Consider the following 23,587-nt stretch of genomic DNA (forward strand, 5'->3'; position numbering starts at 1 on the left):
CATAGCAACCAGCTCCGCAAGATGACAGATGAGTCACAGATAGCACTAATGTCCTCCCTTCTACTCGGCAGCGATTCTTTATAACTCCTGCTGGCATGGTCGCCATTGTCTTAACTTTTTAAATCCCCTCGAGCAGGAGTTCGCAAAGCTTTTAAAGTGCACCACAAACACTCAAAGTTGAAAACCACCCTCCTGAATGGAGGAGAATGTTTCGAGATTTGGAAGATGAAGAACACTTTGCTGACAAAAATCTCAAACCTGAAAACAGCACAGAAAACGGTGAAGACTGAAAAAAGGCGACGGAGGAGAAAATCAATAGGTTCAGAACATCATTTGAAATTTAAATTGGTTGATAAAACTGAACTTGAGGACTAAAATAAAATATTCTGGGAGGGATTCAGCAAAATGAGGTACAACCCAGAGACCAGACGGGAGAGGGAGAGGAAGGCAATGGAAGTAAACTAGACAGCTAGGTTTCTTCTCTCTTCTATTAACTTTGTTCACAGCAATTAGCAGTAAATACTTGTTTTTAGAAAACTGATAAGTTAAAGTAATGATTATCTTGTGATCTCATTGAAAAAAAAGGAAAATGTTTAGTCCACTATGGAAGCCACGTAAGTGAAAAGAGAACATGGACACTATAAGCATGGAGTGATAAAGGATGGCACAGATGTATATTATGCAAAATACATTATCAGATGTCACTGAGACTTTAAAAGACGAGTCAGTGGTGGGATTAAGAAAAAATCAAACGATCCATTTTCTCTCGTGAGACAAGGAAGACCAAAGTCAAGCCTGGGGTGATGGACACCCTGGGCTGTCATGGCTCAGGTGGGCTCAGGTATGAGGCATGCTGAGACCTCAGTGACAGAGCCTGAAGGAGAGGACTTCCTGAAGGAGGAGGGGAGGGTCAAACAGCCGACCCACTGGCGGGCTGGCCTGTCTGAAGGGCCAGGCACTTTATACTAGATTGTTCTAACAGCATTCTGAACTCAGAGATGGCTTCCTCTGATTTTGATATCTTGAGAGGCCCACCTGGCCAGTGGGACGGGGCGTACGGGGGTCCAGGCGGTGGGAAAGTGTAAGGGGAGTTAGTGTCCCAGTGATTCTGGCAGTCATTCTCTAACATCCAAACCTAAGCCAGCAGCTGGGGAGTGTGGAAAACCAGGGACTGCTCTCTGGAGGAAAAGATGGGCAGGACCAGGACAGAGGGTCCGGGCCCTGGGCCAGAAAGCTAGGGTTTCTAGGCAGAGGCAGCCCAATCCACAGGGAGCAGGTGAGAAGGAAGAGGAGAAAGCTGCTATTTGGGGGCCCACGGCTAGTCAAATCCCACCCCAGATCCTGCCCAACCAAGAGAAGGTTCAGATTGCTGGAAACCAGGTACAGATTCTATTGGGGTAAATCAAACAAGATCGACTTATCTGAAGGATACAGAAGGAAATCAGCACCACCGGAACACCCAGGTAAAGATCAGAGACATTTTCCAGGATGGATGGAGGTTCACATTCCAGAATTCAGAATCCTCGCCATGATGTACAGATTGTGGAAGATGCCCGCGTTTCCCAGCTTCGATCCCCCTGCAGGCCTAGCACACAGACCGAGCTCGCCTCATCCATTTGGGAGTTAGGCCATTCACAGTACTCTCAGGTAGCTAAATCGTCAGACTATCAGACCAGAACTGCCTGGTCCTGGCACATTCCTAAACTCAGATATGAGCATGGAGAACTTCACCAGGTGTCTTGCTAACAAACCATTAGACTAGCTCTGGGGCTTATCCTGCAGAGTTACTGAGCATCTCTCTATAGAGAGAGGCCAGAGAAATGAAATGAATGCACATGATTGGGCAAGCCCCAGGACATTGGTTTTCGCTGTTAAGTTTAACACCGAAGAAAATCTTAGGGTCTAAATCTTATTCAAACCTTTCAACTTCTAATTAGAAGGAGGGGGCAATTTTTAACACAGTTTTACAGGTTAAAGCAAACTTTAATCATCCTAGCTCTGGCTCTTATCTTCTTTTGGCAACATTCTTCTGATAAAATCTATCTTATTTTTCACTCCACGTGTACTTTGTCACATCCACAGTCTGCTGGGAGTGACTTGTGTCTTGTCATCCAAAAACGATGTCCAGAATCCTCCCAGAAGTCCTTACAAAGCTTCTCGGCTTTGATTCTACCCCAAGCTGCCCTGACTTGTCCAGAGAAAGGCAAAAATTCCTAATTCTAGGATCTCCTGCATTTCTCTCCTTCATTTAGCAGGAGACATAGTCCAATAAAAGCACTAAACATCCCACCTTGGCAAGATTTGTCACTCTCTTGCCCTTGGCTCAACCAAGGTTTCTGATTTCCTGTGATAGGGTACTTTAAAATACCCTCTCCCACTTTTTATTATTTTGTATATTTAAAGAGTATAGAACATATATGCACGACTGATATTCTGCCAGTCCTCGTTGGTGTGGCCTTTCATCTGTGGCCAGTGGTCACCCCGCCTGATCCTGGTTCAGGCCAGCAGCTATTCCGATTGGTCAGCATCTGAATGGCACTGGTGGTTCAATATTTTGATTTTCACCCCAGCATATATGTAATACATGAAAAGAAATAATAAACGCTCGTGTACACAGCAGCTTAAGAAACAGAGCATTAGAGAAACTTTCAAAAGCATTTTTAACAGGTCAAACATAGGCACCATTAAAAATTCACGGTATGAAAAGGTCCCATGAAAGGTCGTTCCCGTCATCTCTCTCAGCTGCCTCCTCTCCAGCACTAATCGTTTCTTGTGTATCCCTTTGGAGAGGTTATGGATAGACAAAAAATTGTGTATGGGTATTGTTTCTTCTTTTTTCACTGATGGTAGCACAGGATGCACAGTGTTCCGTTCCTTTTCTTCTTAACCTGACAGTTTATCTTGGAGATCTTTCCACTTGAGTGCACACAGAGCTTCCTTAGTCTATTGCAGAGAGCTGGGCAGTACTTTTTCATTGGACAGCTGCACTGTAATTTACTTAGTCTCTTACTGACCACATACAAGGCAATTTAAAGATACTGGCTATTAGAATCAACCATTTTTTACATATTCACTTCATAAATATGCCAGTATATCTGTAAGGTCTTAGAAATCTTAGAAGTGGAATTGCTGGGTTAAACGGGACGTGCAGAAGTGTAACATTTCACAGGTATGCAGATATATCTGTAAGATAAATACTTCAGAATTGTGGGGTCAAAGAGCACATGTATTTAGGTTGCAAACGTGCCCTGTCTAGGAGCTGTATGAGCAATATGAAAGTAACGGTCTTAATCAACTTTGGGCTCTTTTGCAATTTGGGAGTTCAAAATGCTATCTCATGTAGTTTTATTTTGATATTTCCTTTTTATGAATGAGATTGAGTGTTTTTATATATTTAAGAGCCATTTGTACTTTCTTTTCTGTGAACTTCTTGTTTATATCTTTTTCCTCTTTTTCCATGGCATTGGTAATCTTGTTATTGATTTTCAGGAGCTCTTAACATATGAGAGAAAGTAGCCCTATATGATAGGAGGGGCAACATTTTTTCCATTTTGTCATTTGCCCTTTGACTTATGTTGGGTTTTGCCATTTGGAAAGGTTTTTATTTTTATGTAGGCTATATTACTTTTGTCAACCTCAATTACTCTGAGGGTTGCACCAGTTCTGTGCTTGCTCACTGGGCAACTGGTCTTAGTCACAAGGGCAATGGTTCATTTAAAGGCCACATAGAGCAGAAGTTAGCAAACTTTTTCTATAATGGGCCAGAGAGTAAACAATTTAGACTTTGTGGGCCATCTGGTCTCTGTTGCAGTAACTCAACTCTGCCATCGTAGTGTGAAAGCAGCTATCGGTAATGTACAAATGAATGAGTAAGGCTGTTTTCCAATAAAACTTTATTGACAAAAGAAGGTGGTGGGCCCAATTTGGCCCCTGGGTCATAGTTTGCTGACTCCTGGTACAGATGCAATTAGGGAGGCCATCCTACTCCAGTCTGTGAATCTGACTGCCACTATATTTGGTCTCCCCTCAGTCTGCCCTTCTTGGCAGAAAGGTTCGTTTACTCCATTCTCTTGCTGAGTCCCAACTCACCTGCTGAGGTCTCAGCTGCTCAGCAGATACTTATTCCGGTTTCCCGACCTGGAACCAAAAAGCCAGCTCCCCAGATAGTGGTTGGCAGCCCACAGCTGATTTGATAACCTTGGTTGCTGCCCTTTGCCAGCACTCCAGCCGGTGAATCACTCAGCTTATACACACAATTTAATAATGGCGGGGTGGGGGAGTGGGGGGGCCAACACTTTCTCAACACGTCCCTACAAGCTCCAGGATGATGGAAAATGCTGCAGAGGAATTTTCCTCTGTGGGACTTTCCTTCCAACACAGCCCACTTCCAGCCACCTCCACTGCCCCAGGCAAGACTTGGCCTCAGAAACCAGTTCTTGCTCATCAACTCTGCACACAAGAAAACCTAATACTGTATTGAATTAATAGGAAAAAGAGTCTAAAAATCAAACAGTTGTTTCAAGTGGTTAAAGAAAAATCTTACTTTTTAGCTTTAGCTGCAATAGAGCTTTCTGGCATTGGACAGGACCTCATCTTAAACAAGCCCAGGCCAACCATATTGGTTTGGAGGAAATACATTCACTGGGTCCTCACCTTGTAAGAACCATGGACCTTTTTGGTCCATAGAGTATATTATTGGTGCCAAGGAGTATATTATTTTCACTGTTGTCAAGGCCTTAGGAATAGATTCTTTCCCAGAATCCACAGCATTTTACATTAGGTGCATGATAAATAATACCAATTTCATTCATTTTTGCCTAGTGAAAAGGGAAGTTAATTTTTCTTTTTTGCAAATTTTGTTGCTGTTTTTGTTGTTACATAATGTAGAAAAAAAGGCTGAAGTACTCCTGCAACTCATTAAAGTCAAGTTGTCTTTAACATTTCTGTTACACGTTTTTACCTAGGAAAGGAATTTTTCCAAGGATGCAGAAATATCATCAGGACATAAGTAATTAACAAAAAGCTGATAACAAATATGGCCTCCCCAAAATGGAAATGGCCAACATTTAAGTTCTCCTCTTCTTCTTGCCCACACCCTTAGAAACTCGCTTGTGAAACTTATTTCCACAGAACAGAGCTAGAGCCCCATGGCCAGGATTTTAGCTGAGGTTTTGGAGTCTGAGTCCAATTCCAGTTATTACAGAAGTAGAGCCATCTGGGGCAATTCACCTTGCCCTCGTTTCTTCCGATAAAATTAGAGGAATCAGATGAGCCAGTTACACATGTAGAAGCGAAATAGATTGAACTCACTTATATCGGAAGGCCAGACTTAAGCCTGGTGTTGAGGAAGATAATTCATCCATTCGTTCTTTGAACAAGTGTATCCTGAGCACCTACTCTTGCCAGGTATTGCACCAGGCTCAGGGAATACAGTATTGGGCAAAAGAGATGTGGTCCCTAAGCTCGATAGCTCATAGTGCAGATGGTGAAACATACATTCGTTACATCCTCAGCTTAAATACAACTGTGAAAGCAACTATACAGGGAAAGAACACAGAACCACGGGACCTGGCTGACTGTGGCGGTGAGGGAAAGCTTTCCTGAGGAAGAGATTAGGAAATAAGCTGGGAAGGATGGTGGGAGATGGCCAGCCAAGAGTGGGGTGAGGGGAGAGTAGGCAGGCCTGGTGAGTGGCATGAACCAAAGGCCAGTGTGGCCAGGGGGAAGAGTACCTAGAGAAGCAGGCAGGGCCTGATGCAGCAGAACCTTAAAGACCCCCTTAAGGATTTTAGTTTTTATTCTAAGAGCAGCAGGCAGCCAGGAAAGAGCAAAGTCATCGAATATGCATTTCTAAAGATGATGCTGGCTGTCTTGTGGAAATGGACTGAAGGTTTGCAAGGAGAGCATGCAGGGAGACCAATCTAGACGCTACTGCTGTTCAGGCAAGAGAGCTCAGAGGCTTGGTCTGGGGTGGGGCAGAAGAGAGAGTGAGATGGATATCTTGGAGACATATTGAGATTTGAGACTGACAGGAGTGGAGAGTGAGGGAGAAGGGGCTTCCGTGGATGACTCCCCAGTCTCTAGCTATGCTGGACGGCTGGCAGGTAAGGCAAGGCTCTTGGAAGGCTTCCAGATGATGGGTGTCCTTACTGAATATCTCCCACGTGCTTGGGATCTAGGGTGGATCCTAAGGGGCCCCTAGGATAAGCCAGAACCTGGCTATAAAGTTATTGACTACCACCCAAGTATTTCCTGGAGAATGCCTCTGAACAGACTGTTCCCTTCTCCCCTCTTATCTGCACTTTTGCAGGTATCACATGCCCTACTCCCACGTCTGTTGAACATGCGGACATCCGGGTCAAGAGTTACAACCTGAGCTCCAAGGAGCGGTATATTTGTAACTCTGGTTTCAAGCGTAAAGCCGGGACATCCAGCCTGACTGAGTGTGTGCTTAACGAGACCACGAACCTTGCCCACTGGACAACTCCCAATCTCAAGTGCATCAGTAAGTAGACGGCTTGCACTGTCCCTCCACCCCCCTCACCAAGGCCATCCAGAGAGCAGAACTGCAGTGTGGGAAGGTGAACAAGTCCATCTCGAGGAGCCGAGAGATTTCTGTTGAGGTCTGTGGCTAAATAAACCAATGGGCCTCTAAACAACACCTCCGAGAGATGGAAATAGATTGGCTTTGGGGTCACACAATTCTGGGTTCAAATCCTGGCTGTGCCACTACCATACGTGAGACTTTGGGCAAGGGCCTTAACATCTTGGAATCCTCAGTTCCTGACCTAAAAAATGGACCTGATGTCAACATTGTGGGTTGTAGGAGGATTAAGTGAAATCAGGTCAATATTAACTATTACTTCTATCAATGCTTTAAGATTATGGTAGCAAGAGTTTGGTTACAAACCAGAGTGTATGCTCACAGCATGCTTGCTTCCCAAAGAGCTTTCCCGATCTCTCCCTAGGAGACAGCCTGCAGGGAAATCATTGCTGTTCTTCTCTCTTGGTACCACCTGGGGACACCCACAGAGCACACATTCCCTTAGCTCAGTACTCATGTCTGGTGTCTAGCCAGGGGGCTCCAGATCAAGTGTGAGGGAAGGTCACCAGAATCAAATTTCTTTAACCATCCACAACTGGATAACCATGCCAGACGAAGCCAAATAACCTCGGCATGGAAGCCAACAGTGCTATCTCCAGGAACACTGAACTCTTTACTCTAGAAAAATCAAGATTAACTCATGGTCTTCCAAGAGAATTCTGATTTAACAAACATTTATTGCATACTTGGTGCATGTCCAGCTGTAGGCTAGATGCTTTCTCATATAACATCTGTGAAAATTCTCAGCTCCTCTCTGGGGGATGCAGCCCAAAGAGGCTGCTCTGTAGCCAACTCACTCTGCTGTAGGGCTCCTTGAAGAGCAGACTTTCTCCCTGAATTGGCAGTGTTTAGTTCACCCGGTGCCCCTTCCCCCGCCCCCTGCATGACTGTCATGCAGACCTCAGAGGTAGGGCAAGGAGGAAGCCTTCTGCTTGTTGCAGAGGAATTGCTTGGCTGGGGGACACAGCGCCCCATGACATCAAGTGCCAGTGAAGTGATGAGCTGGGTGAGGATGGGTATGAGCAGTAACACTGTGGTGAGAACACAGAGTAGACATCAGGATCTGTCCAGTCCGGGGACCCACTGGAACCTGGAATCCAGGGGCAAAGATAAAGGCTTTCCACTGTAGGGAAAGTTACCATTTCTTCAAAGTTCCAATTCCTTTGGGTGAATGGATCCAGGATGGAGAAGGATGGAGTAGGCTCTGAGCAGGGTGGGTGAGGGGAAGGGAAAGAAGGGGGAGATTTGGAATCAGAGACTTTTAGAAACCAAACACTGGGGGAATCTTTAGGTTTCATCTAGCCCAAAGATTCCCCACCTTATACCACTAACAACGCCTGCCATTACTTTTCCTAACCTCTTGTGCTTTGAAAGATTTTTTTTTTCTGCCAAAAAACCTGAATCTATGGAGTAATCATTTATTTTTCCATGCAAAAGCCAGGATTATAAAACTGGGTTGATATGATTCCAGCCATAAGCAAATGACACTTGATACTTAACTTGAAAGGCTGGAAAATCGTTCGCAGTGTTTGCATTTGCATGGGAACTGCAGATTGGGAAACACTGATTCTGTTTTATTTCTTGTGCTTCTGGCCTATCCTAGGAAGTCAGGTATGTCCATTTTAAATTTACGTGCTTATGTTTTATCATATCCAGTTCTGAAGCCACCCCAGGTTCCACCCGCAGGATCATAAATGCTGTGTGGTTATCCTCTCTCTAGGAGACCCCTCCCTGACTCGCCAAAGGCCACCCTCCACAGTAGTGCCGGCAGGGGTGACCCCAGAGCCACAGAGCCCCTCCCCTTCTGGAAAAGGTAGGAATGTTGGAAACCTTCCAAGAACTGTCCCCTGCTGTCACTAAGGTCCCCGTCCATCCCTCAGATTCATGGACCACCGCTGGAGCTCCCCTGAAAACTTATATCGTAGAACACACTTTTTATTAAAGTCAAGAATAAGAATTTATATTAGCTTAATTTCCTCTTTTAAATCAAAGTTGCTTGAGATGCAAGTTTCGTATGTGCATAATTAATAATGGTTTAAAATCCAGTGTGAACATGCCAGACCAAACGGAGTCGTAGACACCTATCCTCGTCAAGAACCAGGGAGGGTCTGAGGTTTCGCCTGCCTTGCATATTAGCCTGCCAGGGTTTCATGGGTGCCAGGAGGAAACACAATGCTCCTAGATCAGAGACAAAGGACTTTCTTGCACGGCACAGCAGGCAGCAGGAGCACTGGCATGTGCACATCCATTCTCTCATCCCAAAGTCCTAAAGAGGCAACACGGATGGGCCTAAACAGGTGCCGGGACATCCAGCAGGCTGCCTCACAGGATTGGAAACCTGAGCTCAGGGAACCTGAGTCTTCTATCATTGGCGTGCACGTGGCTGCCTCTTGCTGCAGAGGGAGGCGCTGTGTTCATCTTTCAAACCTATTTAAGCATCCTAGAAAAGATAGTCCCGAGGAAGGGCCGTCAGCATCTCTGCTGGCAAGACGTGTGGAACAGTGAGACCCAAGGAGGATTGTTGCCCAACAATCGTTAACTATGGTGGCAGTAGTACAAAAGCATGGCACTAGGCTGCCTATGTTCTGTATTTCCACTGAGTCTTAGGGAATTGTCGATCCCAATTCCCTCAGCACTGTCTTGTTGTTAAGGAAACTTGAAATCTTGGATGCTAACTCTTTTGGGACAAGGCACCCTTATCCTGTGATACTCTTACTTTGCACTTAACTCTTGATTTTTTGTGTCCTATTATCCAGTGTGTGGCTTTTCCCGGCCCTCCAGGCACAGTCATCCTGCTGTCACTGACCGCACTGCTCAGGCACGCCTCCCCTAGCGCGCTGGTTCTTAACTTTGGATGCGCACTGAGATCACCTTGGAACTCTGGTTGGTCTGGGGAACAATCTGGGCATTCGGGTTCTAGAACTTCCCCAGGTGATTCTTAGGTAGCCCAAGGCTGAGAACCACTGCTCAGGGGAGGATGGAGAGGCCAGGAGATTTCCGCCTGGTTAGTTGGTTGACTACACACAGAAGAAGGCAGAGATTGAGGTCCAGGCTCCATTGAAGTGTGGGGTAATTCCAAAACGCCTTTGATTCAAGTCACACTTGGTTCACCCAGTTGATGAGAATAATCAAATGGCCTCTCCCAGCTCTGCCTTTGTGTGCTAAACACTTGGTCAACCGAAACTGTGCCGTTGACAGGAGTCTTTGAGAGTGCAATCTTTGACGCAGGGTGACGTGGCCATAGGCACCTGGTTGGGAATGCTCTGGGAGACTCTCTCTGCAGTGTGCCTGGAGGGCTAGCAGCCTGGGTAGTACTAGGTCTGTGGGAGGCTGTGACAAGGATTAAAGGGCAGGATGACTTCTCACAGCATATGTGGCCGGGAGAGCATGAGAAAGCGGCCCCCGGCATTGTGGTCAGACAGCCAGTGACGCTGGGACCATGGCAGTGGTCTGCTGCTTCCTTCCTCCAGGGCTGCACTTCCTAAGGACCGTATTTATCACAAGGGAAAACCCACGTTTCATGGAAAGAGAACAGAGAAGTCAAGCCGCCACGCCTTACAGTTTGGGAGCGGCCATTTGCCATTTAGGGACAGGAAAGATAAGGACCTAAACACAAGGCAAGCCACCCTCCCTGAGATCGGGGCAAAACCGGGCCACTTTTTCTCAAATACGCTTTGTAAAGTTCAGACGGGTTGAATCTCAGGCTTCCCCTGATTTCAAAAGTTCCCTGCAAACATGTAAAAAAACCCACTAAAATCAGCACCCCAGATGTCTTTGGCGAAAAAATAGTTGCACTCATTTTTTGAGATTAGTTGCTCATGTCTTACATGCTTACTCTAGTAAACAAGCCTGGATCTACCCAAATCTTTGGGGTCTTGAACTTATGTGCACCATGATAAACAACTGTAAATCCTTCAGGGTTCACAAAAGTCCCATGGCCATTCCAGATGGATGAATAGGCTACCCACTTAAGGGATTTGCCTGAAGAGCCGGGGAGCAGTGTGCTGGGGGAGGGCTGGCCCAGGGCAGGCTTACTAAAGTGAGTATTAGGTCCACTCTCCCCTGGAGCTGAGAAAAGACACTGTTCTAAACACTGATGCTCTCCATGTCTTGCACTTTTCTACAGAGCCAGCTTCCACTTCCAAGTCAGACACCACAGTGGCCACAAAGCCAGCTATTACCCCAGGCTCCAGGCTGATGCCATCAAAATCTCCTTCTGCAGCCACCACAGGGGTAGTCAGTCATGAGCCCTCCCAGGCCCCATCTCAGACAACAGCCTTGGAACACACTCCCTCCGTCGCCTCGCGAGAGACGCCAGGTTAGCGCTGGCTTTGCGTACCTTAGGAGAGGTCGGCTCCCCACGTGCTGCTTCTAAGCAGTGGGTGGAGGCCTCGAGCAAGCCGACCGCATAGCATTATGCCATCCAATCCAGAGTCAGGACAACTGAGCAACCCTCTGCCTCCTGCTCTCTGCCACAGCTGCCTTGCTCTGGTCTCTGTTCTCTGTGCTCCACCCTGGCTCAGTCCAGCTAGAAAAGAAAGTACATCTTCCAGATGTGGCATGCTTCACTGTATTAACCTGCATGGCAGAGCCTCTGCTAAGAATCTGAATAACATCTGCCTCCTTCCGATATGGGAGGACACAGGAAGCTTTCTGCAATCTGGAGTCACAATCTATGGGATGGGGGAGCTCTTGGTAATCTGCAACTTCTGTAAGGGCATATTTGATTCTTTTTTTTTTTTTTTTTTTTTTTTGCTGAGGAAGATTAGCCCTGAGCTAACATCTATTTCCAATCTTCCTCTTTTTTTTTTCTTGAGGAAGAGTAACCCTGAGCTAACATCTGTGCCAGTCTTCCTCTAGTTTATATGTGGGTTGCTGCCACAGCATGGCTGATCAGTAGTGTAGGTCCACACTTGGGATCTGAACCCGCAAACCTGGGCCGCGAAAGTGGAGGAGGCTGAACTCAATCAATCACTAGGCCATGGGGCCAGCCCCCATAGCCGATTCTTAAGTGTGGCCCTGCGTCTAAAACAATTAACCTCATTCTTTGCTCAAGCAAGTTTGGTTTTGCCAGCTGTGAATCTCTCAAGGCTTTAAGATGGGAACCAAATTGTCCAGAAATTCTCCTGTGTAATGAGAAATTCGTGCCTTAATAATTAAGCAATGATTAAGCTGCAATCTCTTCTCTGCAGGTGTACATCAGTATAGTTCCAGAGTTGTGACTGGTGAGTATTTTTCTTTGTTCTGGCAATGTTTATGCTCTGGGGACCTCAGTCCCAGGATGCTAAACAACCCTATGCCTACTGTTTATGCTTGCTCTCCCAGCATGGTCACTGACAGCATCCTCTTTCACTCTGAAAAGTGTCTGTTTAGACAATAAGTTACATGATCACCCTATTTATGGAATTCTAACATCACTGTTTATCTTAACATTGGTAGCTTCTCACTGTCAGGCTGCTGATGTGGAAACCAGAGAGTTGACAAAAAGGGCCTCCTCGTTCGGCTATGCAATTCCACTAGGCAGGGCTAGAATTTTGTCCAGAACTTATTAGAAAACCACAAGTTCAGTGCTGCTGTCCTTAAAATGACATTGCTCTTCTGAAATGAAAGAAAATGTCCCAGTGAGTGTGAATAGGAAAATGGAAAAGTATTTGCAAGAATGAAAGTAAAAGATGAAGGGAGGAAAAGAGAGAGAAGAGAAGAGAGAAGAGAAAAAGAAAGAAAGAAAACAGAAGCAGGGAGAGGAAAATGCAAGCAGTAAGAAAGAAGCTAATACCTTCATCCAACAAGTTTTCAATGAGCCAAAAATTCTATAATTTCATATTGCCCATATTATTTCTACTTTCTGTTCACCAGTTTTCCTACTAGAGAATCATTCGTATTTTTGTGGTTATGTTTTATCTGTATCAAGTGTCAACTGGAAAAAAAGCAAGTGGCTGTGGTCAAATCAGCAGTTACTTGATTAGAATGGTTTTAAAAACTATCAAAATATATATGCAAAGGCAAGACATTTTAAAAAGGCTCTCAGGAGGGGGCTGGCCCCGTGGCCGAGTGGTTAAGTTCGTGCGTTCTGCTGCAGGTGGCCCAGTGTTCCCTTGGTTCGAATCCTGGGCGTGGTCATGGCACTGCTCACCAAACCATGCTGAGGCAGCGTCCTACATGCCACAACTAGAAGGACCCACAACGAAGAATATACAACTATGTGCCGGGGGGCTTTGGGAAGAAAAAATAAAATCTTTAAAAAAAAAAAAAAAGGCTCTCGGGAGAGTATTTTCATGGAAAAACTGTGGCATTTAATGATGAGGACATTGAAACAAAAATATGTTTATCAGTTAAGAGGTGGCCGATAAATAAGGTAGCCAACCTAATTTTTCTCCTTATGTCACATACTACATTAATCTTTCTCCAAAGTTTTAAAATTTTTATTCATTTTTTGAATTGGTAATATTTGCACAGGGTTTAAAAATTAGAAGTTACAAAAGGGATTTATAGTAAAAAGCCCCATCTCTGACTGAAAATCCGCTTGCAGGAAGGAAGCAACTCCCACTGCCAGACTTCTGTGTATCCCCTCAGAAACAGTCAATCTGTAAATAGTACATGAAGGATACAGGATGCCAGACAGTTAGCTATGTTATTTTCATTGTTCTGCACCTTGTTTCTGTTCACTTAATGATATATCTTGGAAATCCTTCCACATCAATACATAAAAACCACCTCATTCTTTTTTTTTTTTTTTTAGAAAAATTAGCCCTGAGCTAACATTTGCTGCCAGTCCTCTTCTTTTTGCTGAGGAAGACTGGCCCTGAGCCAACATCTGTGCCCGTCTTCCTCCACTTTATATGTGGGACACCTACCACCACATGGCTTGCCAAGCTGTGACATGTCCACACCCAGGATCTGAACCAGCGAACCCAGGCCACCAAAGCAGAACATGCGCACTTAACCGCTGTGCCACCGGCCAACCCCCAAACCACCACATTCTTAACAGCTACAAAATATCCCATTGTATAGATTTGCCACAATTTATGTAGCCAACTTCCTATTTAGATAGGTGATTGCTTACATTCTTTGGCTAGATTACAAACAATGATTAATTAGAAAACCTGATATCATTTTGCATGTAGGCAAGTATATCTGTAGGATAAAATCCTACACCTAAAATTTTGGGGCCATTTTTTCTATGTAGATTTTCAAGCAACTATTTTATTACGGGTTATAATCTATAATATGTTTTTCTCAGGTCATGACTTTCACTGGATTAAAATATCAGAGGCGCTCTCCTCAATTCTGAAGTGTAATGTAATAAACATTAACTGAGCAGCTCCAGTAGACAAAAATAGCTCTGTGCAAGGAAATGTGGAAATATGAAGATTTTTTAAAAAAAGTCAATCTTTCATGTTGTAGGAATAAGATTTCCTTCTTTCAGGCTGATCAAGCATAATCATGTTAACAACTGTAAGATCGACCATTAGCTGTCAGCAGAGAGGTGAAAGATAGATTTCGTCATGTATTACTTAAGTTTTTATCTGCTAAGAAGGTTTAAACTAAAATTAAATTCATGCTACTTTTCTAAAACACTTAGTACATTCAAAGTATGTCACATACGACCCTAGCTACCTGAGACCCAAGAGTATGCCCCTATCAGGAACAAGTGGCAGAGATGCTCACTGGCTCGTTGGGCATCAGTGGGTGTTGCTATTTCTCCATGAATAAGCAATCAGTTGATCATCTTTGTAAGAAGATATAAAAGATGCTTTACCATAGCAATCGCTCAGTAAATGTTAATTAACTTAATCTTTTAATCAGCCCACTGATACCACAAATATCATAATTCGGCTTTTTAAGTTATATAGGGGCCAGCCCGGTTAAGTTCACACGTTCCGCTTCTCGGCGGCCCAGGGTTTGCCGGTTCGGATCCCGGGTGCGGACATGGCACTACTTGGCAAAAGCCATGCTGTGGCAGGCATCCCACATATAAAGTGGAGGAAGATGGGCACGGATGTTAGCTCAGCGTCAGTCTTCCTCAGCAAAAAAAAAAAGAGGAGGATTGGCAGTAGTTAGCTCAGGGCTAATCTTCCTCAAGAAAAAAAAGTTATATAAATGATTATCACAACTTTTAAAAGTTGCCTTTTTTAGTTAACAGAAAATGGTAAGTAGTGAGGAGTTTATTTTTTGGATGGCATTATAACCTGTCATCTTTCATATCTGAAATAAACTTGCTGTAGTTAATGTGATCGGCATTTGACAGGAGCTCTACATTATATCATTCATCTGTTCATTCAACATAAATTGAGTCCGTACCCTGTGCCACGTATGGTCCTAAGCTGCAATAAAATGCAGATTTCTCATTAAAAAGCAGATGGCACTTTAAATGTCCTTCAACTTAATGGAACGTTAACGCTTTAATTCCATCAATTAAATATTTACTGGGTACCTACTCTGAACCCACCACTTACTATGTGCTTAGTACAGTGAGAGACAGAAAAGAAACCACTGCCCATGACGTGGAATATGAATTGATGCTCTTGCTTCAAAATCGCCTTCATCGGTCGCAGGCACACAAGCCCCTACACAATGACATCGGAAATACTACGCCCTGACTAACCTAGTTTGCAGGTATCACTAAGGAATGGTGAATCCCTGTATATCCACAAAGGACATTTCCATCACCCACATTGACTAGTGGCCACCGGCTGTCTCGGCCGCCTTCTCTGCCTTAGACCCGACAGGCACTGTAGGTGGAGGTCAAGGCAGGGAGCTCCTGGCTGTTCTGGCTTCTGGCCTCCTGTGCAATAATCCACTTTTCCTTCTCCTCCCAGACTCTAGCTCTCCTCTCTGCTCTATCTCACCAAATCTCTTTCTCTTCCTTTTTCTCTGATCCCGGCACCTTCTGGGAAACACGAAAGGGTGGAGAACTTAGCAGTTGATATGTGAATCCATTGTTTAGTGACTCTAGTTTCTATTTCTTTACTAAATTTGCCTAAATATAGTTGAGGAAGAGGCTAAGCGTCTGAGTTTAAGCCAAATTGCTTTGAATTTTGTATCATTGGCTCAGGAGCCCTCTTCTTGCTTGAGTTTTTGTTGTTATTAAAAAGAAACAGGAAGAGAAGTATTGTGAAAGTGGAACCATAGTTTACATTAGCTTGCCTTTTCCAATAAAACTCTCCATGTGCAGTAAATGCATGCCAAGCTGATTAGTCAATGTGAAGAAATAGTATAACATCTCTGCTAAAAAATTTTCTGCTTTTTTAGTCATAATGATGATTAATGTTAAGTCTGAAAACAAAACATTTTTCAGTAACTTCCTATGTTTTCTGTTAACTTATCCTGGAACAACTTTTCTGTGCTTATTTGTATTGACTTGGGCAGAGGTCGTTTTGTTTTTATAGTTTTACTGTTTCTTCCGATTACAGTATCATTTGCAAAACTACCGAACTTTTTTTAAAAAGAAAGATTATCTACAATTCCACCATTACTGAATACTTTGGTATATATTCTTCAAGACTTTTCTGTGCATGTGGACGTCCACATGGCTTACTGGAGATTATTTTTCGTTGATTTTTATCTCAACCAGCTTTTTTCACTTTAAGATATTGCAGACATCTTTCCATGTTAATAAATATCAATTCACTTCATCATTTTTAAAAGCTGAATAGTATTCCATCCTATGGATGCATCACATTTTATTTAACCAATTTTCTATTGATAAGAGATTTAGATTAACATTTAAAAAATTATTTTAAACAATACTTCAGTGAATACTCTTATATATATTTTCCCATTTCCTTAGAATAAATTCCTAGACGTGGAATCAGATGGTCAAGGGTATGGTCTTCTCTAAGCTTTGGTTATGTTGCCAGTTGCCCTTGAAAAAAAACCGTACCCATTTACACCCCTACCCAGCAGCAACTCTGGCTGTTTCCCCACATCCTTATGTTTAGCCGTTTTTCAGTAGAGGTGCATTCTGAAGGCCAGGCCCCAGGAGATTTATCCGTGCATATGTGGTTGTGTGCTGGTTGTACAGGTGCAGGTCCGAAAAGCTTACAGGTCTAGGAGGCGTATGTCACGCAGGGTCCACAATGAGTCTACAGTTCCCCAGATGGCCAGGGTTGTCATCTTGCACGTAGGGCTGTTAGGTGATTTGCGCAGGGAGATTTTACAATATTGAGACAAATTGGCCAAATCTGCTCGCAGCTTATTATTGACGCAAGTGTTTTAAAAATAGTTATGTTCACCCTGGCCTTGGGCCAAGCCCCCTTACTTCCACATGGAGGTCCCACTCTTCCTTTCCTGTCTAATAAATCTCAAAGGCTGCCAGGGCTGCTGGCCTTGCGCCCCGAGGCCCTCCCACCACTCCGTGCTTTCCTTTGCCCTCAGTCGGAACATGGGTTTTCCTTTTCCAAAGCCATTACCTTATTCTCCTCTTCTCTGTAACACCTCTTGTAACACCGCTCCTTTCTCCTTACCACTCTTCCTCTGCCGTAAGAAGTTGCAAATAAATAAATGATGATGATGACATTGGAAGGAAAATGGCACTGCGTGCTATTGTTTCTCAATCAGGATTCTGTGAAGTTGAGGGAAAGGGGGCAGCTGTGCCAGGGGATCCCTGAGGAGGACACTTGCCCTGTCTCTTTTCTTGACTTTGGATGTATCAGTAGGTATTTCTTCTTCTGAAGTGTGGCCTCCTCATCCTCATACTTCCACCCAGCTTGTCATCTCTGAGGCCCTTACTTGCCCCTCCTGACTTGCTCCCATCCCTGCCCCATCGCCCAAGTCACTTTGCTCAGGAAGGACAAGGACCATGAGCAGGGGATGCGGGATAACATGAACCGGGATAGTTTAAAATGGCAGCGTTGGTGGGAAAGGAGTAGACATTTTGCCCAAAAGTAGAATAGATTGAATCGCATGCACCTCAAGAAATATTAATAACAGTAAGTGGGGTGGGAAGGCGTTTGCTTTGCTCTGCTGGAAGGTAGACTGTAAAGAATTTTCAGATTCTCAGAAATAAACCTGCTACTGAGACTTTTAGCACGATGCCAGCTTACTTCTGTTCTTTCACAGCGGCTGTCTCCATACCTGTCGCCCTCCTTTTTGGATGTGCAGTATTTCTTCTGGTACGTTGCAGAATATCAAGGTGAGTGTCACAGGAGAATCATGCTAGAGAAGATTCTTCCTTCCCTCCCATCCCAGAGCTGCATGAGGATGATTCCAGGCCTGCCCTCTCAAAGAGAGAATCTCTTTCCTGGCTGCAGACTCAGGCTCTCACACTCACTCCCTTCTATATCAGCCGAAAGGAGTGTTGGAGCTGAGCAGTCACTGAGTCAGTCGTATGGCGCCCTTCACTTTCCAAAGCAGTTCGCAGGCCGTAGTCAGAGATGGGGCAGTGGGAACCTAACTGATGACATGGGGCCAATTTACCAAAACCCAATTCAGAAAGAATGTGCCAAATGGCCAATTTGATGGTTATGCAGTTTGCTTCAGTTCTTACAATATATTCATGAACATATTCTTCTTGAATGTACTCATTATATATGGATATCCTTTCTTATAAATATACTCATTCACGTCGGCCTTCCTGTTGTATTTCTAATAAGTGAAATTCTACGTCACCATTTGTGACAAGATTGTTTATGCTACGTGCTGAAAGTTCAGTGTTTATTTTTCTCATCTTTAGGCATTTTTATCACTTTCAATAAAGCCTCAAATGGCATATTAGCCTTAATTTTGCACATCTATCAATTAGGAACCAATATTTCAGCATTCCATAGTGATATGATTGTTCTGGATCCAGCATTATATGATGAGTGGATATCAGATTTGTTGAAACTAACCTTTTAGTTACTAATTATAAAATATCTTTTCTAAGTATCAATATAAAGATTATACCATCCTTTGAACCTAACTTTGACAAAATGAACATTTACTGAAATGCTACTGTAAAGCCAAAAGGAAAAAAAGTCACATAAATCTTCAAAAGCATTAATACCATCCCAATGAATAAGAAATGCCATGAGCCTCATAAATGGTTGAGAAATTAACTAAGATTGATATATTACTCAAAAATTATCAAAACAATCCAAAAAATGCTAAGATGCTGGCAAAATAGAAAATGACTTTTAAAAGGATTTTCCAAATGTCATCATAACTGAATAATTTCCACATAAAATGTTGAATTTGGAGGTATCTTCTTAAGATATTATAATACCTATCTTCATTGACTATATTAAAAAAGAATATACACAAATCTTTTAAAGAATAATACATTAAAAATATATTCTTAAACATAATTTGTTAAATTTGGTTTATATGGCCGGTTAATATGCTCATAAGAGGACGATACCAATATTCACTGACTATGTGAAAGAAATATTCATCAATATATCTTTAGGAATAACTGGTAAACCTGATAGCTGTGAGCACTTGGTCATTTGGTGAATTGATTCTTGCCATAAACTGATTTTTTGCAAATGGGTTATTAGGTAGATTTGTCATTCAACAAATTGGCTTTTAGCAAATTATTTTTGATATGTTAGCCTAGAATCCTGAGTTATAGTTTAGCTCTCATTCCAAGGAGCTCGAAGTGCTTACTTAAAGATGTCTTAAAAAGCTGCTTATCCTTAGGAGAAAGATTAAATAATCTGTTGGAGAAACTGCTGACCCAGAAACTCAGGGCCCAAAAAAACAGGTCATTCAGTGACAGACACGAAGCATGTGGAATTAAAGATGTTCTTGCCTTTGCCTCTCCTACTCTTGGTTATTCCGAAACTGATGGATATATTTGTTTATTTAACACTTACTAAGTGCCAAGAACTGTTTTAAAAAACTTTATAAATATGACATCATTATCACGATTATCACGTCTGGCCAAGCCAGGCTCCTAGTTACTCTCTCCTTCTCTTGTTCCCGTCATTTGAACCGCCGCTTTCTAGCAGAGGGTTGGCCAGGTTGGGGAAGTTGCTCCAACAGCACTGGTAAATCTTTGGTGGATGAGAGGGTTAAAAATACCAAAGTAGGATTTAAGTACTGTCTGTGAATGGAGGCAATCTAGGTTTTCTGCATCTGAGTGTTCAAGAGCAACTCTCTGTTTACTCAATTCGAAGGCCATCCTCTCCTCTTTCAAAACCTGTGGATTATCTGCTTTACAGGCCAACTCCCCAGACAGCCAGTGTTGAAATGGAAAACATGGAAGATGCGCCAATGACCAGGGGAACCAGCGGCAGAGAAGAGGACACATAAACCATCCACATGACCAAGGAAACTCCAGGGGACAACCGAGGCCAGCAAAGGCTGGGGTGAAGGCACCAACCCTGCTCTAGCTAAAGAGGACCTAGAAAAGACTCAAGGAGTTGGGCGCCAGGGAACAGCCCACAGGCTGATAAGACGTCCTGGAATCATTTTATCAACTGTGCCCAGCCTGGGCACCGCCTGCATGAGCAGGCTTTCCAGGCTCGGGATGGATGCTGGCTGCCTGCCCTGCCTGCCTTCCGCAGGTGCAGGGCTCAGTTCCCAAAGTCACAGCACATGAAGCTTTCCCGGGAGGGGCTGAAGGCCCCAAGTCTTCCCATCAGGGCTCTTATTTCATTATGACATCAATTCTGGATAGCTTATCTGCTTGACTATCCCTTCCAGGCCTTATCCTGACTTACAGTTGACAAAGAAAAGAAATGTACCTGAGGCTTTAAGTGAACTACGAGGCTCCTCCTGGCTTGGGAGATGTCCACAAGGATGACACCAGCATTTCAGCTCCTAAAAACACTCTGCAGTTAGGTGCTCTGCCTGCATTCAAAGGGAGCAAAGACATATTGCGCCCATGAATCCTCTTGATGTAAGGATTCAGAAAGAAGAAAACTGAACTCTGACGTTTCTCTATAGACATGCATTTATATTTATACTTCCTTGTCTATTATATCTGCATATTATATGATTTATATTTTGAATTGTGCCTTGTATAAACAAAATAAAATGTCTATTTTCAATATAAAAAAATGCACTGAAAGAATCGCTGAGGAGAAATGTAAGCACAAAGAGAAAAGGAGGAGAAAGAGTAGGAATGCTGAGTCCCAAATGGTTGAGCTCAGCTTTTCTTTCTAAAAAGAGAAAAAAAACTTGCCTGAAGCTAGATTGGATCACAGCTTCAGAGAATTTCTAATAGGGTCTCCATGTGAGAAGCTACAAGTGGCAGGTTATGGCCCAGGTACGCCATACCTGGTACACACACTGTCTCTTTCCCTGCATTGTTCTTCTCTTTCCTTCTTTGATGTTTATAACATTTACTTCTAAATTCATGGGCCTAATCCCACCTCCTCATTTTATAGATGAGAAAATTGAGGCCTAGAGAAGTTGACTTGCCCGAGACCACATGGCTCAATTAGTGCCAGAGTTTGAACAGAATTTTGAGGAGGGTGGGTAGGAACGGAGCAGTCCTGACCATAGACCAGCTATCAGCTGCCCTGTCACACAGCCAGGGGTAGCCAGGTGGTCATCACAAGCATTTGGGAAGTGGGGCATGGGCATAGCAACTGAGTCACATGCTGCCAGAAACTCTCAATGTGCCATTTCTTATTAACTTCTTCATGTCATCAATTTAGATGGTTTCATGAAAAGCAAAGGAAGGGTAGGAATTTAAAACGGCTGGTGGGGGCCGGCCCAGTGGCACGGCGGTTAAGTTTGCATGTTCTGCTTCGGTGGCCTGGGGCTCACCGGTTTGGATCCTGGGTGTGGACATGGCACCGCTTGGCAAAAGCCATGCTGTGGTAGGTGTCCCACATATAAAGTAGAGGAAGATGGGCATGGACGTTAGCTCAGGGCCAGTCTTCCTCAGCAAAAAGAGGAGGATTGGAAGCAGATGTTAGCTCAGGGCTAATCTTCCTAAAAAAAAAAAAAAACAAACCACTACCTGTTTTACCATAAGTCCAGATTAGGAAAATGTAATATTAGGAAAATGATTCCTTAAAAAAATCCAGAACCATTGAATTGGACATTTAAAACAGAAGAAATAAATCCAGGATGTTGATGTTGTGTTGGGTACTTCTTTGAGACCTTCATTAAGGTCCTTTAAAAGATGAGCTTCTAGGGAAGGCAGAGAAGAAAAGGTCGTTTTCTGCCTGCAGTCCAAGTTAGAGTAATATTCTAACTGCAATAAGAAACTCCTGAAGGGTTTTAAAGCAGGAGGGTGGCATAATTTAGTCTTTTTTTTTGCTGAGGAAGATTGGCCCTAGCTAACATCCATGCCCATCTTCCTCTGCTTTACATGGCTTGATAAGTGGTGCACATGTCCACACCCGGGAGCCCAACCAGTGAACCCTGGGCCACCGAAGGGGAGTGCACAAACTTAACCACTATGCCACTGGCCAGCCCCTAATTTAGTCTTCATTTTAAGATTGCGTGTCCTTCCACATGGAGGATGGAAGAGATGGGCCAGAGGAAAGCGCAGAGCAACCGTAGGATGTGGCCATAGGCCAGGTGAGATGAGATAGAGACCTGGTCTAAGAGGCAAGATAATGATGAGAAATGGATGGATTCAAGATATTTTAGAGGTAAAGTCAGCAGAACTTGCGTGAGGTGGAGAAGGGCGATGGGAGGAGCCAGTTGGGGGTGAGGGAAGAAATCAAGAGCTGCGTTTTGGACATGTGAAGTTTGAGAGTGTACTAAGACATCAAACAGAGTAAGACAGAAGTTAGACATTTAAGTTTGAAGCTCCATCTCCCTCCATCTATTCCACCTTAAGAGGTCCAGGCCACTAGAAATGTAAAATATTTAAAACCACCGGTGGTGAGGAATATGAGGGACAGCAACCCCTGGCTCTCCTGGAGAGTGTGTAATTCAGGAGCCCAGGGAGGAAGCGAGAGGCCCCTCCAAAGGCTCTGGAAGCCCTTGCAGCCTGAGGTGAAGGCGTCTGAAGGGTTCTCAGAAAGGGGTAGGTGTCAGGTCACACTCTGTCTGGGGGCAGTGTCTGCAGGAACTCTTGGCCTGTGTCATCTCAGGCCAGCTTTAACCGTACCCATTCACTGGAAATACAAAGTAACTGGCTTTCGGTCTCTCAGTATATACCACATTCCTAAAAGCCCAGAGGCTTAGGGGGACTAGGCAGGACCCATAGCAAAGATGAGGCTTGAGGAAAAGCAGTGAACCATAAGTAGTCTGATTCCAGGGGTGTCCAAGTCCCTTCTCAACCCAGTCGGTTGGCCCAGAGGCAGACCTGACACCACTGGCGGAATGAAGGATGGCCTGCTACACACACGGGGCCCTGGGCTTCCGTGCAGGATGACTTCCCACACGGGACCTTGCACTTCTGTCCACGCTAGTGTTGAGTAACCTGCGTTTGAATCTAACCATTTGTCTTCTCTGCTCCCACGCCTAGACAGCTAGAGGGAAACGTACACATCAGCCAACAGCATGGACTTAATTTCAACTGGGCTGGTACTGCCCAGCGATCCCGTGTTGTCAGCTTCCACTTGTCTCTTCTACATCTGTTCCAAACTTTCCCCACTCCCTCTGGATGACCTTATTGGTGACTTCCCTAAAAATAAAATAAAATAATTGGATGGGAGCTGCCTAAACTTTCTCCTTAATCATTTATATGTGCACCTAACATGGCTTCCTTTATATCTCATGCCCCAAACCTTCCCAGTCCACTATCAACCAGCCACCCCCTCACCTGTATCTTCCAGTGCTCTTCTCTGTTATTTCCCATTCAACATGTAAGCATTCTCAAATTTGCTGCACTTAAAAAATGAATTCCTCTCCCTGACACCACACCATCCCCCATCTACTGTCTTATCTCTTCCCAGCCTCGTTCCTTGACACTCATCTATGTGGACCATGTCCATTTCTTCGCCTCCCACTCATATTCTCAAGGCTTATCAGACAGGCACAGAGTTTGAGTCAACAGTTATAGACGGCTTTTTACCCAAAAGCACCCCACGTCCCCAGTGCCCCCTCCCAAAAGGAAATATTTAGCTGATTGTCTTGGTGTATCTCTCT

General features: G+C 44.1%; 1 protein-coding gene and 1 long non-coding RNA gene across 6 annotated transcripts in view; one reads left to right on the top strand and one right to left on the bottom strand.

Moving 5' to 3' along the window:
* IL15RA (interleukin 15 receptor subunit alpha) overlaps positions 1-20,590 on the top strand; it is a 40,020-nt gene extending 19,430 nt beyond the window's left edge. The window contains exons 2-7 of one of the 4 annotated variants that reach the window (XM_070601889.1): positions 6,311-6,505; positions 8,325-8,417; positions 10,731-10,922; positions 11,797-11,829; positions 17,666-17,738; positions 19,750-20,590. In XM_070601889.1, the coding sequence (XP_070457990.1) occupies positions 6,311-6,505; positions 8,325-8,417; positions 10,731-10,922; positions 11,797-11,829; positions 17,666-17,738; positions 19,750-19,840 (677 nt within the window). In that variant the 3' untranslated portion in view covers positions 19,841-20,590. Of the gene's footprint in view, positions 1-6,310; positions 6,506-8,324; positions 8,418-10,730; positions 10,923-11,796; positions 11,830-12,683; positions 13,036-17,665; positions 17,739-19,749 lie in introns of those variants that run through there. The other 3 variants (XM_070601891.1, XM_070601888.1, XM_070601890.1) reach the window with 3 other exon arrangements.
* LOC139080559 (uncharacterized) overlaps positions 1-23,368 on the bottom strand; it is a 40,418-nt gene extending 17,050 nt beyond the window's left edge. The window contains exons 1-3 of one of the 2 annotated variants that reach the window (XR_011535155.1): positions 23,262-23,368; positions 20,275-20,380; positions 7,262-7,808 (exon numbers count right to left, since the gene is read on the bottom strand). This is a non-coding gene — a long non-coding RNA (uncharacterized lncRNA). Of the gene's footprint in view, positions 1-7,261; positions 7,809-20,274; positions 20,381-23,261 lie in introns of those variants that run through there. The other variant, XR_011535156.1, reaches the window with a different exon arrangement.
* Between the last annotated feature and the right edge of the window lie 219 nt (positions 23,369-23,587).

This window comes from Equus przewalskii, chromosome 30, assembly GCF_037783145.1.
Source record: "Equus przewalskii isolate Varuska chromosome 30, EquPr2, whole genome shotgun sequence".
NCBI classification, from domain to species: Eukaryota; Metazoa; Chordata; class Mammalia; order Perissodactyla; family Equidae; genus Equus; species Equus przewalskii.